The sequence below is a fragment of the Gorilla gorilla genome, chromosome 11, assembly GCF_029281585.2.
Source record: "Gorilla gorilla gorilla isolate KB3781 chromosome 11, NHGRI_mGorGor1-v2.1_pri, whole genome shotgun sequence".
NCBI classification, from domain to species: domain Eukaryota; kingdom Metazoa; phylum Chordata; class Mammalia; order Primates; family Hominidae; genus Gorilla; species Gorilla gorilla.
In genome coordinates, this window is record NC_073235.2 from 129759815 (window position 1) to 129776652 (window position 16838).

General features: G+C 37.8%; 1 protein-coding gene across 1 annotated transcript in view; it reads right to left on the reverse strand.

Annotated features, from left to right (window-relative positions):
* COL4A4 (collagen type IV alpha 4 chain) overlaps positions 1-16838 on the reverse strand; it is a 158817-nt gene that overhangs the window by 55054 nt on the left and 86925 nt on the right. Inside the window, exon 26 of the mRNA XM_031008834.3 lies at positions 2020-2088. Within this exon, the coding sequence (XP_030864694.2) occupies positions 2020-2088 (69 nt within the window). The remainder of the gene's footprint in view (positions 1-2019; positions 2089-16838) is intronic.

Below are 16838 nucleotides of genomic sequence, written 5' to 3' on the forward strand. Positions count from 1 at the left end.
CAGGTGACTTTTTTTGGTATCTTCCCATGCTAGGTCTGAAACACGACTATGCAACCATTGTCTGCCCTTGTAGGGGTAAAGAGGTGGTGGCCAGTGTCTATCTTGACAAGAAAGGATCAGATTAAAGACCAAAATCTATTTCCCTGCATCTTACTGAATTTGCCCTTAAATGAAGTATAGGCAAAAAGCACTTGCAAAAAGTAATAGAGAATTTTTTTTTTTTTTTTTTTTTGAGACAGAGTCTTGCTCTGTCACCGAGGCTGGAGTGCAGTGACGCAGTCTCGGCTCACTGCAAGCTCTGCCTCCTGGGTTCACGCCATTCTCCTGCCTCAGCCTCCCGAGTGGCTGGGATTGCAGGCGCCCGCCACCACGCCTGGCTAATTTTTTATGTTTTTAGTAGAGACGGGGTTTCACCATGTTAGCCAGGATGGTCTCATCTCCTGACCTCGTGATCCACCCACCTCGGCCTCCCAAAGTGCTGAGATTACAGGCATGAGCCACCGCACCCAGCCTAGAGAATCTATTTTAAACCTTCTGTGATTTTCTACAAGGAGTTATCTCAGCTAAAATAACTTACAAATCATAAACTTCAATGGAGGCACAACTGTCAAATTAAAATGTGAGTATTCACTTCTCTCGAAGTTACAGCTGCTGAAAGAAATCAAACTTTTTTTTATCCACCCATGACCAGTAAAAGTAAAAATGAACATTCAATCCGTCAACCTGCAATTCTCCACTCCGCTGATACGGAATTATATTTCTGCACTCTTGCCATTGCCTTGTGGTGGGCGGAGTGTAATTCCCTGCCCTTTTACCCAGGGCTTGGTCATGTGACTTGTTTTGGGCAATAGGAAATGAATGCCAATGATCCAATCAGAGGTGTGGAGGGAGCCTGTGAGCTGAGCTGGCCCTCTTGCATTTCTGCAATCACATGAGAAAAGCCTGGCCTTGCAATGAGATGCATGTTGCAACCCCAAACCTAACTTGGAGCTACACTCTAAGCCAACAGAGACCATCTTAGATCAGCTAAACCCAACCAACCTGCAGACCCATAAGATAGAAAATAAGTGTTTGTTGTAGCCCACTGAGATTTTGAGATTATTTACACATTATTGTCATGAAATTTGATGGTAGAGAGAGTAACAGTCAGTCACTATTCATACTAGTAATGAACAGGTAGGGAACTCTAAAGAAACAAAGAAGAGTTAGGCAAAATATATTAGATAGATTTTGGATTTCATTCATCTAAAAATAAGTGATTGATTCAAATGAAGCTGTCGCATGAATGTGCAAACAAGGACAGAGATATTTGGGCATTTTTTTCAAATGTTTCTGATCAAATGTTGGTTCTCTTGGAAAGTAAAACTTACAATCAATAAACAAATGATCATTATTCACTCTTGAGGCACAGGAAAGGAAAGAAGATACAGTTTTAAAACTTTCAGGCTGGGTGCGGTGGCTCACACCTGTAATCCAAACACTTTGGGAGGCCGAGGTGGGCGGATCACAAGGTCAGGAGTTCAAGACCAGCCTAACCAATATGGTGAAACCCTGTCTCTACTAAAAATACAAAAATTAGCCGGGCACGGTGGCAGGTACCTGTAGTCCCAGCTACTTGGAAGACTGAGACAGAAGTATCATTGAACCTGGGAAGCGGAGGTTGCAGTGAGCTGAGATCACACCACTACACTCCAGCCTGGGAGACAAAGTGAGACTCCGTCTCAAAAAAACAAAAACTTTCAAGGTACAGACATTTTAACTGATATGTGAGCAAATCAAGGTAAATTTTATTGTACAAAGATTTGAAAAGCCCATCTGGAGTGTTCTCAAACCAGCAGACTAGAGGCCTAACTACAAATTACTACAAATGCTGTTTTCCCCTATCCACGGTCCCTCAAAACTTCAGAAATGTCCTAACTAGTCTGAGGATTCACTCTTCATTTATCTGTCTGGTTGGTTTTTTTTTTTTTTTTTTAACTCTGGGAAGTATATAAGACAGTAACTTCTCATTGATAATACCTGGAGGTCCATCAAAACCTGGAGGGCCATGCCTCCCAGGGTAGGTTACGTTGCAAGAAATTGTGTCACCTGCAATGAGAAAAGAAAAGCGGCAGTCACATAACTGATAGCCCAGTGCAATGTGAGTCTGTCTCAATGACAACTTCCTCAAGATATTTTTCTGTATAGTATATGCAGAAGTCAAAGAAAAAGAAGACTCCCAAGTATCATTAGATCACTTAAGCTGCTTTCATACAGAATTTTTAGATTTTTCCTGAAATCTGAATTTCAACTGTCAGAAGAGTTATAAACATAAGAAAAGAAATATATTGATTATAAAAAGTATAAGTTTCAATAATCTATAAAAGCAATGTAGATGATAAAAATGTAATGGAGATGAACTACATGGGTAGTAGATAATAATAATAATGTAATGGAGATCTATTACATGCATATCTAACACAATACAATGAGAAGTCTCCATAAATCATAAAATACCAGCAGGTGTCCAATGCTGAGTTCAGAAAATCTGACTCTTACTATGAACATGGAGAAATTGTGCAAATGAAGAGGCTGGGCTAAATGTGAATAGCTACCACTTATTGAGGGCTAGGTGCTTCAAATATATTGTCTCATTTTTCTAATGACTTCACAATCTAGTAGCATCATCCTCCATGTTAAAGAAATGTTTACAGAAAGTTAATAAGAAGTTCAGGGTCTGAATGAAAAATTTTCTAGAGAGATAGATATCACCAATAAAACACCAAAGTTTGAGCCTCTCAGTTCCTGTATCCTAAAATGGAATTTTTCTCTTTTATATTAGGAATAATATCTCATAGTGCATTTCTTTATATGCTCTCAGATCTAAGATATATCAGATGAATAAAAATGACATCAGATTTTGTTGGGTTCTAGACCATGAATTTATACCTTATCAAATACCAAGATACTTGCTTGCCTTTCTATGTTATCAAAACAAGAACAAAGGATATTACTTTGTTCTAAAACTTCACAACTAGCAATGTAGTTCAAGATATATATATATACATATAAAAAAGAAAAAACTTAAACCTTTTTTGCCACCTTCTTAAGAGTTTTCAGCTATAGTCCTGAAAGTCATTTTATTGTTTGAAATTCACATAACTTTAAAATATATTTAAAATACCTTCTTTTTTCTCACTAGAATGCCAACAGATGGTTTTTCATGGACAATGATAGTTTAAATGACATACTAGTTTTTAAAAATTAAAATATATAGTATTACCTCAAAAGATTATAAAAATAATTCTATACTTTGAGCATGTGTATATAATATATATACATATATGTAATTTTAATATAGTCAGATTGTATGAGTTCATACTGAGAAATGAAGGAAAAGCAATTTTGGTATATTAAATAAATAAAACAACAAAGATATTTTAGCATCTTAAGGATTTACTTCAAATATTGTGTTGTAATGCTTGTATTTATTTAACAAGGTACAAGGTTTGAACAGTGCCTGGATCAAATTTTATTTAGCTATTATGCCATAGCTATAATAATTTTGCCCAGAAGAGACTCATTTTAGCTTCCATGATTTCATGTGACATTCTGCCACAAAAATATTCAAAATTACCTTTCTGGGTGAAAACATCATAAATAAATTTAAAAAGCAATTCAGGATATGAACAAAAAAATTCTCTAGACAGATATCATCAACAAAAACTAATCCGAACTTTGACAAATGAAAAACATACTGAGGGAATTACAAAATGCAGTGGAAAGTTTTAACAATAGACTAGAACAAATAGAAGAAAGAATTTCAGAGCTCAAAGACAAGGCTTTTGAATTAACCCAATCAGACAAAAATAAGAAAAAAATGAACAAAGTCTCTAAGACATATGGTATTAGTAAAACAGCCAAACCTAAGAATAATTGGCGTCCCTGAGGGAAAAGAAAAAAGAACTAATTTGAGGCAGTTATTGAGGAAAACTTCCATGGCCTGGCTACAGATCTAGATATCCAAAGCCAAGAAGCTTAAAGAACTCCTGGGAAATTCATTGCAAAAAGATCTTCACCAAGCCATATAGTTATCAGACTATCTAAAGTCAAAATGAAGGCAAGAATTCTAAGAGCAGTGAGACAAATGCATCAGGTAACTTATAAATGAAAACCTATCAGACTTATAGCAGACTTCTCAGCAGAAACCTTACAAGCCAAAAGGGATTGGCATCCTATCTTCAACCTCCTTAAACAGAACAACTGTCGGCCAAGAATTTCGTATTCCACAAAACTAAATTTCATAAATGAAGGAGAAATAAAGTCATTTTCAGACAAGCAAATGCTGAGGAAATTTTTCACTACAAAACATGCACTACAAGAAATGCTAAAAGGGAAGATGGCCGAACAGGAACAGCTCCGGTCTACAGCTCCCAGCGTGAGCGATGAAGAAGACAGGTGATTTCTGCATTTCCATCTGAGGTACCGGGTTCATCTCACTAGTGAGTGCCAGACAGTGGGCTCAGGTCAGTGGGTGCGCGCACCGTGCGCGAGCCGAAGCAGGGCGAGGCATTGCCTCACTCGGGAAGCGCAAGGGGTCAGGGAGTTCCGTTTCCTAGTCAAAGAAAGGGGTGACAGACGGCACCTGGAAAATCGGGCCACTCCCACCCGAATACTGCGCTTTTCCAACGGGCTTAAAAAACGGCGCACCACGAGATCACATCCCGCACCTGGCTCGGAGGGTCCTACGCCCACGGAGTCTCGCTGATTGCTAGCACAGCAGTCTGAGATCAAACTGCAAGGCTGCAGCGAGGCCGGGGGGGGGAGGGGCGCCCGCCATTGCCCAGGCTTGCTTAGGTAAACAAAGCAGCCCGGAAGCTCAAACTGGGTGGAGCCCACCACAGCTCAAGGAGGCCTGCCTGCCTCTGTAGGCTCCACCTCTGGGGGCAGGGCACAGACAAAAAGACAGCAGTAACCTCTGCAGACTTAAATGTCCCTGTCTGACAGCTTTGAAGAGAGCAGTGGTTCTCCCAGCACGCAGCCGGAGATCTGAGAACGGGCAGACTGCCTCCTCAAGTGGGTCCCTGACCCCTGACCCCAGAGCAGCCTAACTGGGAGGCACCCCCCAGCAGGGGCAGAATGACACCTCACAGTGCCCAGTACTCCAACAGACCTGCAGCTGAGGGTCCTGTTAGAAGGAAAACTAACAAACAGAAAGGACATCCACACCAAAAACCCATCTGTACATCACCATCATCAAAGACCAAAAGTAGATAAAACCACAAAGATGGGGAAAAAACAGAGCAGAAAAACTGGAAACTTTAAAAACCAGAGCACCTCTCCTCTTCCAAAGGAATGCAGTTCCTCACCAGCAATGGAGCAAAGCTGGACAGAGAATGACTTTGATGAGCTGAGAGAAGAAGGCTTCAGACGATCAAATTACTCTGAGCTACAGGGGAACATTCAAACCAAAGGCAAAGAAGTTGAAAACTTTGAAAAGAATTTAGAAGAATGTATAACTAGAATAACCAATACAGAGAAGTGCTTAAAGGAGCTGATGGAGCTGAAAACCAAGGCTCAAGAACTACGTGAAGAATGCAGAAGCCTCAGGAGCCGGTGCGATCAACTGGAAGAAAGGGTATCAGCGATGGAAGATGAAATGAAGTGAGAAGGGAAGTTTAGAGAAAAAAGAATAAAAAGAAATGAGCAAAGCCTCCAAGAAATATGGGACTATGTGAAAAGACCAAATCTACATCGGATTGGTATACCTGAAAGTGACGGGGAGAATGGAACCAAGTTGGAAAACACTCTGCAGGATATTATCCAGGAGAACTTCCCCAATCTAGCAAGGCAGGCCAACACTCAGATTCAGGAAATACAGAGAACACCACAGAGATATTCCTCGAGAAGAGCAACTCCAAGACACATAATTGTCAGATTCACCAAAGTTGAAATGAAGGAAAAAATGTTAAGGGCAGCCAGAGAGAAAGGTCAGGTTACCCACAAAGGGAAGCCCATCAGACTAACAGCGGATCTCTCGGCAGAAACTCTACAAGCCAGAAGAGAGTGGGGGCCAATATTCAACATTCTCAAAGAAAAGAATTTTCAACCCAGAATTTCATATCCAGCCAAACTAAGCTTCATAAGTGAAGGAGAAATAAAATACAGACAAAGAAATGCTGAGAGATTTTGTCACCACCAGGCCTGCCCTAAAAGAGCTCCTGAAGGAAGCACTAAACATAGAAAGGAACAACCGGTACCAGCCACTGTAAAATCATGCCAAAATGTAAAGACCATCGAGACTAGGAAGAAACTGCATCAACTAATGAGCAAAATAAACAGCTAACATCATAATGACAGGATCAAATTCACACATAACAATATTAACTTTAAATGTAAATGGACTAAATGCTCCAATTAAAAGACACAGACTGACAAATTGGATAAAGAGTCAAGACCCATCAGTGTGCTGTATTCAGGAAACCCATCTCACATGCAGAGACACACATAGGCTCAAAATAAAAGGATGGAGGAAGATCTACCAAGCAAATGGAAAACAAAAAAAGGCAGGGGTTGCCATCCTAGTCTCTGATAAAACAGACTTTAAACCAACAAAGATCAAAAAGAGACAAAGAAGGCCATTACATAATGGTAAAGGGATCAATTCAACAAGAAGAGCTAACTATCCTAAATATATATGCACCCAATACAGGAGCACCCAGATTCATAAAGCAAGTCCTGAGTGACCTACAAAGAGACTTAGACTCCCACACATTAATAATGGGAGACTTTAACACTCCATTGTCAACATTAGACAGATCAATGAGACAGAAAGTCAACAAGGATACCCAGGAATTGAACTCAGCTGTGCACCAAGCAGACCTAATAGACATCTACAGAACTCTCCACCCCAAACCAACAGAATATAAATTTTTTTCAGCACCACACCACACCTATTCCAAAATTGACCACATACTTGGAAGTAAAGCACTCCTCAGCAAATGTAAAAGAACAGAAATTATAACAAACTATCTCTCAGACCACAGTGCAATCAAACTAGAACTCAGGATTAAGAATCTCACTCAAAACCGCTCAACTACATGGAAAGGGAACAACCTGCTCCTGAATGACTACTGGGTACATAACAAAATGAAGGCAGAAATAAAGATGCTCTTTGAAACCAACGAGAACAAAGACACAACATACCAGAATCTCTGGGATGCATTCAAAGCAGTGTGTAGAGGGAAATTTATGCACTAAATGCCCACAAGAGAAAGCAGGAAAGATCTAAAATTGACACCCTAACATCGCAATTAAAAGAACTAGAAAAGCAAGAGCAAACACATTCAAAAGCTAGCAGAAGGCAAGAAATAACTAAAATCAGAGCAGAACTGAAGGAAATAGAGACACAAAAAACCCTTCAAAACATTAATGAATCCAGAAGCCGGTTTTTTGAAAGGATCAACAAAATTGATAGGCCGCTAGCAAGACTAATAAAGAAAAAAAGAGAGAAGAATCAAATAGACGCAATAAAAAATGATAAAGGGGATATCACCGCCAATCCCACAGAAATACAAACTACCATCAGAGAATACTACAAACACCTCTACGCAAATAAACTAGAAAATCTAGAAGAAATGCATAAATTCCTCGACACATACACTCTCCCAAGACTAAACCAGGAATGAAGTTGAATCTCTGAATAGACCAATAAAAGGATCTGAAATTGCGGAAATAATCTATAGCTTACCAACTAAAAAGGGTCCAGGACCAGATGGATTCATAGCTGAATTCTACCAGAGGTACAAGGAGGAACTGGTACCATTCCTTCTGAAACTATTCCAATCAATAGAAAAAGAGGGAATCCTCCCTAACTCATTTTATGAGGCCAGCATCATCCTGATACCAAAGCCAGGCAGAGACACAACTAAAAAAGAGAATTTTAGACCAATATCCTTGATGTACATTGATGCAAAAATCCTCAATAAAATACTGGCAAACCGAATCCAGCAGCACATCAAAAAGCTTATCCACCATGATCAAGTGGGCTTCATCCCTGGGATGCAAGGCTGGTTCAATATACGCAAATCAATAAATGTAATCCAGCATATAAACAGAACCGAAGACAAAAACCACATGATTATCTCAATAGATGCAGAAAAGGCCATTGACAAAATTCAACAACCTTCATGCTAAAAACTCTCAATAAATTAGGTATTGATGGAACATATTTCAAAATAATAAGAGCTATCTATGACAAACCCACAGCCAATATCATGCTGAATGGGCAAAAACTGGAAGCATTCCCTTTGAAAACTGGCACAAGACAGGGATGCCCTCTCTCACCACTCCTATTCAACATAGTGGTGGAAGTTCTGGCCAGGGCAATTAGGCAGGAGAAAGAAATAAAGGGTATTCAATTAGGAAAAGAGGAAGTCAAATTGTCCCTGTTTGCAGATGACATGATTGTATATCTAGAAAACCTCATTGTCTCAGCCCAAAATCTCCTTAAGCTGATAAGCAACTTCAGCAAAGTCTCAGGATACAAAATCAATGTACAAGAATCACAAGCATTCTTATACACCAACAACAGACAAACAGAGAGCCAAATCATGAGTGAACTCCCATTCACAATTGCTTCAAAGAGAATAAAATACCTAGGAATCCAACTTACAAGGGATGTGAAGGACCTCTTCAAGGAGAACTACAAACCACTGCTCAATGAAATAAAAGAGGATACAAACAAATGGAAGAATATTCCATGCTCATGGGTAGGAAGAATCAATATCATGAAAATGGCATACTGCCCAAGGTAATTTACAGATTCAATGCCATCCCCATCAAGCTACCAATGACTTTCTTCACAGAATTGGAAAAAACTACTTTAAAGTTCATATGGAACCAAAAAAGAGCCCGCATCGCCAAGTCAATCCTAAGCCAAAAGAACAAAGCCGGAGGCATCACACTACCTGACTTCAAACTATACTACAAAGCTACAGTAACCAAAACAGCATGGTACTGGTACCAAAACAGAGATATAGATCAATGGAACAGAACAGAGCCCTCAGAAATAATGCCGCATATCTACAACTATCTGGCCTTTGACAAACCTGAGAAAAACAATCAATAGGGAAAGGATTCCCTATTTAATAAATGGTGCTGGGAAAACTGGCTAGCCAAATGTAGAAAGCTGAAACCAGATCCCTTCCTTACACCTTATACAAAAATCAATTCAAGATGGATGAAAGACTTAAAAATTAGACCTAAAACCATAAAAACCCTAGAAGAAAACCTAGGCATTACCATTCAGGACATAGGCATGGGCAAGGACTTCATGTCTAAAACACCAAAAGCAATGGCAACAAAAGCCAAAATTGACAAATGGGATCTAATTAAACTAGAGAGCTTCTGCACAGCAAAAGAAACTACTATCAGAGTGAACAGGCAACCTACAAAATGGGAGAAAATTTTCGCAACCTACTCATCTGACAAAGGGCTAATATCCAGAATCTACAGTGAACTCAAACAAATTTACAAGAAAAAAACAAACAACCCCATCAAAAAGTGGGCGAAGGACATGAACAGACACTTCTCAAAAGAAGACATTTATGCAGCCAAAAAACACATGAAAAAATGCTCACCATCACTGGCCATCAGAGAAGTGCAAATCAAAACCACAATGAGATACCATCTCACACCAGTTAGAATGGTGATCATTAAAAAGTCAGGAAACAACAAGTGCTGGAGAGGATGTGGAGAAATAGGAACACTTTTACACTGTTGGGGGGACTGTAAACTAGTTCAACCATTGTAGAAGTCAGTGTGGCAATTCCTCAGTGATCTAGAACTAGAAATACCATTTGACCCAGCCATCCCATTACTGGGTATATACTCAAAGGACTATAAATCATGCTGCTTTAAAGACACATGCACATGTATGTTTATTGCGGCATTATTCACAATAGCAAAGACTTGGAACCAACCCAAATGTCCAACAATGATAGACTGGATTAAGCAAATGTGGCACATATACACCATGGAATACTATGCAGCCATAAAAAATGATGAGTGCATGTCCTTTGTAGGGACATGGATGAAATTGGAAATCATCATTTTCAGTAAACTATCGCAAGAACAAAAAACCAAACACCGCATATTCTCACTCATAGGTGGGAACTGAACAATGAGAACACATGGACACAGGAAGGGGAACATCACACTCTGGGGACTGTTGTGGGGTCGGTGGGGGAGGGGGGAGGGATAGCATTGGGAGTTATACCTAATGCTAGATGACGAGTTAGTGGGTGCAGCACACCAGCATGGCACATGTATACATATGTAACTAACCTGCACATTGTGCACATGTACCCTAAAACTTAAAGTATAATAATAATAAATAATTAAATAAATAAATAAATAAATGCTAAAAGGAGTTCTAAACCTTGAAACAAAAGCCTGATATGCACCAAAATAGAACCTCTTGAAAGTTTAGAACTCACAGGGCCTATAACACAATAACACAATGAAAAGACAACTATCTGGGTAACAATTAACATGATGAAGGGAACAATACCTCACATCTCAATATTCATGTTGAGTGTAAATGCTCCACTTCAAAGATACAGGATGGCAAAATGGACAAAAACAACACAATCCAAATATCTACTGTCTTTAAGAGGCTCACCTAACACAGAAATACTCATATAAACTCAAGATAAAGGGGTAGGAAAATGTATTCCATGCAGATAGAAACCAAAGGCAGCAGGGATAGCTATTCTTGTATCAGAAAAAAATAAACTTCAAAATAACAATAGTAAAAACAAAAAGACAAAGATGGTCACTATATAATGATAAAACGATCAATTCAACAAGAAGATACTACAATCATAAATTTATATGCACCAAACACTGGAGCTTTTAGATTCAAAAAACAATTACTACTAGACCTAAGAAATGAGATAGACAGCAAAACAATAATAGTGGGAGACTTCAATACACCACTGACAGCACTAGACAGATCTTCATGACAGAATGTCAACAGAGAAACAATGGATGTAAGTGACACACTAGAGCAAATTAACTTAACAGACATTTACAGAACATTCTACCCAAGATCTGCAGCATATACATTCTTCTCAGAAGCATGGAACATTCTCCAAGATAGACCATATGATAGGCCACAAAATAAGTCTCAATAAATTTTTTTAAAATTGAAATTGTATCAAGTATCTTCTCAGACCACAGTGGAATAAAATTAGAAATCAACTCCAAAAGGAACCCTCAAAATTATACAAATACATGGAAATTAAATAATCTGCTCCTGAATGATATCTGGGTTAACAATGAAATCAGGATGGAAATTTAAAAATTATTTGAATTGAATGATAATATTGACACAAGTTATCAAAACATCTGGAATACAGCAAAAGCAGTGCTAAGAGGAAAGCTTATAGTGCTAAATGCCTACATCAAAAAGTCTGAAAAAGCACAAATTGACAACCTAAAGTCACACCTCAAGGAACTAGAAAAAACAAAAGCATCCTAAACTTAGAGCTAGAAGAAGAAAAGAAATAACAAAGATCAGACTGAACCAAATGAAATGCAAACCAAAAAAAATATGAAAAATTAATGAATAAAAAGCTGGTTAAAAAGCCGGTTCCTTGAAAAAATAAACAAAATCAATAGACCATTAGCTAGATTAAACAAGAAAAGAAGAGAGAAGATCCAAATAAGCTCAATTAGAACCAAAACTGGGGTCATTACAACCAACACCACAGAAATACAAAAGACCATTCAAGACTACTATGGATACCTTTATGTACACAAACTAGGAAATCTAGAGGAAATGGACAAATTCCTGGAAACATAAAACCCTACTAGATTATATCAGGAAGAAATAGAAACCTTAAACAAACCAATAACAAGCAGTGAGATTGAATCAGTAATTTTTAAATTCCCAAGAAAACAAACCCAGAATCAGATGGATTCACAGCTAAATTCTACTTAGACACTGAGAGAAAAGAATCGGTACAAATTCTACTGAAACTGTTCCAGAAGATTGATAAAGAAGGCATCCTCCCTAAATCATTCTATTAAGCTAGTATCATCCTGATACCAACACAGGAAAAGATACACACACACACACACAAACTACAGACCAATTTCCTTGATGAACATAGATGCAAAAATCCTCAACAAAATACTAGCTAAATGAATTGAACAGCATATCAAAAAGAGAATTCATCATGATCAAGTGGTTTTCATCCCAGGGATGCAGGGATGGTTTAATATATGCAAGTCAATAAATGTGATCCATCACATAAACATAATTAAAAACAAAAACCATATGATCAATAGATGCAGAAAAAGCATCGACAAAATCCAGCATTCCTTTATGACAAAAACTCTCAACAAACAAGGCATAGATGGGACCTACCTCAAAATAATAATAACTATATATGACAAACCCACAGATAACATCATATGGAATGGAAAAAAGTTGAAAGCATTCTGCCTGAGAACAGCAACCAGACAAGGATGCCCACTTTCACCACTCCTATTCAGCATAGTTCTGGAAGTACTAGCCAGAGCAATTAGGTAAGAGAAATAAATAAACAGCATCAAAATTAGAAAAGAGGAAGTCAAACTATCACTCTTTGCTGATAATATGATTGTACACCTACAAAATCCTAAGGATTCTTCAAAAATACTCTTAGATATGATAAACAAATTCAGTAAAGTCTCAGGTTACAGAATCATTGTACATAAATCAGTAGCATTGCTATACACCAACAACAATCAAGTTGAGAATCAAATTAATAACTCAATTCCTTTTACAACAGCTGTGAAAACTAAAATAAAATAACTAAAAATATACTTAACCAATGAGGTGAAAGTTCTCAAAAAGGAGAACTACAAAACACTGTTGAAAGAAATCATAGATGACACAAATGGAAATGCATCCAATGTTTATGGATTGGGATAACTGATATTGTGAAAATGACCACACTTCAAAAGTAATCTACAGATTCAGTGGAATTCCCATCAAAATATGCACATCATTTTTCATAGAATTAGAAAAAACAATCCTGAATTTTGTATTGAACCAAAAAAGAGCCTGAATAGACAAAGCAATCCTAAGCAAAAAAGAACAAATCTGGAGACATCACATTACTGAACTTCAAATTATACTACAAGGCTTTAGTTACCAAAACAGCATGGTACTGTTGTAAAAGTAGGCACATACACCAATGGAACAGCACAGAGAATCCAGAAACAAAGCCAAATATCTACAGCTAACTGATCTTTAACAAAGCATACAAAAACAAAAAATTGGGGGGTGGACACCCTATTTAATAAATGATGCTGGGAAAACTGCCAAGCTACATGTATTAGAAGAATAAAACCGGATTCCTATCTCTCACCTTATACAAAAATCAACTGAAGATGGTTCAAAGACTTCAATATAAGACCTGAAACTATCAAAATTCTATAAGACAACATTGGAAAAACTCATATAGATATTGGCCTCAGCAAAGAATTCATGAATAAGACCCCAAAAGCAAATGCAACAAAAACTAAATACATAAATGGGACCCAGTTAAACTAAAAGGCCTCTGCACAACAAAAATAAATAAATAAGTAGAGTAAACAGAAACCCACAGAATGGGAGAAGCTATTTGCAAACTATGCATCCGACAAAGGGCCGGTATGCGGAATCTACAAAGAACTCAAACAAAACACCAAGAAAAAAACAAATAATCCCATTAAAAAGTGGGAAAAGGACATGAATAGACATTTCTCAAAGTAAGATAAACAAATGGACAACAAACATATGAAAAAATACTCAACATCACTAATCATTAGGGAAATGCCAATTAAAACTGCAATGAGATATTGCCTTACTCCGGCAAAAAATGGCCATTATTTAAAGACAAAAAACAATAGATATTGGCATGGATGTGGAGAAAAGGAACACTTATACAATGCTGATGGAAATGTAGATTAGTACAACCTCTGTAGAAAACAAGTGTGGAGATTCCCTGAAGAGATAAAAGTAGATCCACCATGCGACCCAGCAATCCCACTACTGGGTATCCACCCAAAGGAAGAGAAGTCATTATATGAAAAAGACACTTGTACATGTATGTTTATAGCAGCACAATTCACAATTGCAAAGATGTGGCACCAATCTAAGTGCCTGTTGACTAATGAGTGGATAAAGAAAATGTGGTATACAAAAAACATGGAATACTACTCAGCCATTAAAAGGAACAAAACAATGGCTTTTGCGGCAACTTAGATGGAGCTGGAGGCCATAATTCTAAATGAAGTAACACAGGAGTGGAAAACCAAAAACTGTATGTTCTCACTTACGAGTGGGAGGTAAGTGATGAGTATGCAAAGGCATAAGAGTGATATAATGGACTTCAGAGATTCAGAAAAGGGAGGATGCCCCAAGACTAAACCAGGAAGAATTCAAATCTGGTTTATTTGGTTATTCAAATAGACCAATAACAAGTTCTGAAATTGAGGCAGTAACCAATGAGGTAGTGAGCCTACCAACCAAAAAAAGCCCACGACCAGATGGATTCACAGCCAAAGTTTACCAGAGCTACAAAGAGGAGCTGGTACCATTTCTTCTGAAACTATTCCAAACAATAGAAAAATAAGAACTCCTCCCTTACTCATTTTATGAGGCCAGCATCATCCTGATACCAAAACCTGGCAGAGACACAACAACAAAAATTTTCAGGCTAATATCCCTGATGAACCTTTATGCAAAAACCCTCAATAAAATACTGGCAAACGGAATCCAGCAGCACATCAAAAAGCATATCCACCACGATCAAGTCTGGGATGCAAGGCTGGTTCAACATATGCAAATCAATAAACATAATTCATCACATAAACAGAACCACTGACAAAAACCACATGATTATTTTAACAGAGACAGAAAAGGCCTTCAATAAAATTCAACATCTCTTCATGAAAAAACTCTCAATAAACTAGTTATTGACGGAACATATCTCAAAATAACAAGAGCTATTTATGACAAACGCATAGGCAATATCATACTGAATTTGCAAAAGCTGGAAGCATTCCCTTTGAAAACCAGCACAAGACAAGGATGCCCTTTCTCACCACTCCTATTCAACATAGTACTGGAAGTTCTGGCCAGGGCAATCAGGCAACAGAAAGAAATAAAGAGCATTCAAACAGGAAGAGAGGAAGTCAAATTGTCTCTGTTTGCAGATGACATGATTGTATATTTAGAAAATCCCATCGTCTCAGCCCAAAAACTCCTTAAGCTAAGCAACTTCAGCAAAGTCTCAGGATACAAAATCAATGTGCAAAATTCACAAGCATTCCTATACACCAACAACAGGCAAGCAGAGAGCCAAATCATGAGTGAACTCCCATTCACAATTGCTACAAAGAGAAAAAAATACCTAAGAATACAACTTACAAGGAATATGAAGGACCTCTTCAAGGAGAACTACAAACTACTGCTCAAAGAAATAAGAGAGGACACAAACAAATGGAAAAACATTATACGCTCTTGGATAGGAAGAATCAATATCATGAAAATGGCCATACTGCCCAAAGTAATTTATAGATTCAGTACTATTCCCATCAAGCTATCATTGACTTTCTTCACAGAATTAGAAAAAAAAAATTACTTTAAATTTCATATGGAACCAAAAAAGAGCCCATATAGCCAAGACAATCCTAAGCAAAAAGAACAAAGCTGGAGGGATCAAGCTACCTGACTTCAAACTATACTACAAGGCTACAGTAACCAAAACAGCATGGTACTGGTACCAAAGCAGATATACAGGCCAATGGAACAGAACAGAGACCTCAGAAATAACACTACACATCTACAACCATCTGCTTTTTGACAAACCTGATAAAAACAAGCTATGGGGAAAGGAGTCCCTATTTAATTAATGGTGTTGGGAAAACTGGCTAGCCATATGCAGAAAGCAGAAACTGGACCCCTTCCTTACATCTTATACAAAAATTAACCCAAGATGGATTAAAGACTTAAATGTAAAACCCAAAACCATAAAAACCCTAGAAGAAAACCTAGGCAATATCATTCAGGACATAGGCATGGGCAAAGACTTCATGATTAAAATACCAAAAGCAATTGCAACAGAAGCCAAATTGACAAATGGGATCTAATCAAACTAAAGAGCTTCTGCGCAGCAAAAGAAACTGTCATCAGAGTGAACAGGCAACCTACAGAATGGGAGAAAATTTATGCAATCTACCCATCTGACAAAGGTCTAATATCCAGAATATACAAGGAACTTAAACAAATTTACAAGAAAAAACCAACCCCTTCAAAAAGTGGGTGAAGGACATGAACAGATATCCTTCTTCTCAAAAGAAGATATTTATGTGGCCAACAAACATGAAAAAAAGCTTTTCATCAGTGGTCATTAGAGAAATGCAAATCAAAACCACAATGAGATACCATCTCACGGCAGTTAGAATAGAGATTATTAAAAAGTCAGGAAACAACAGATGCTGGAGAGGATATGGAGAAATAGGAACACTTTTACACTGTTGGTGGGAGTGTAAATTAGTTCAACCATGGTGGAAGACAGTGTGGTGATTCCTCAAGGATCTAGAATCAAAAATACCATTTGACCCAGCAATCCCATTACTAGGTATATACCCAAAGGATTATAAATCATTCTACTATAAAGACACATGTAAACATATGTTTATTGCAGTACTATTTACCATAGCAAAGACTTGGAACCAACCCAAATGCCCATCAATGATAGACTGGATAAAGAAAATGTGGCATATATACACCATGGTATACTATGCAGCCATAAAAA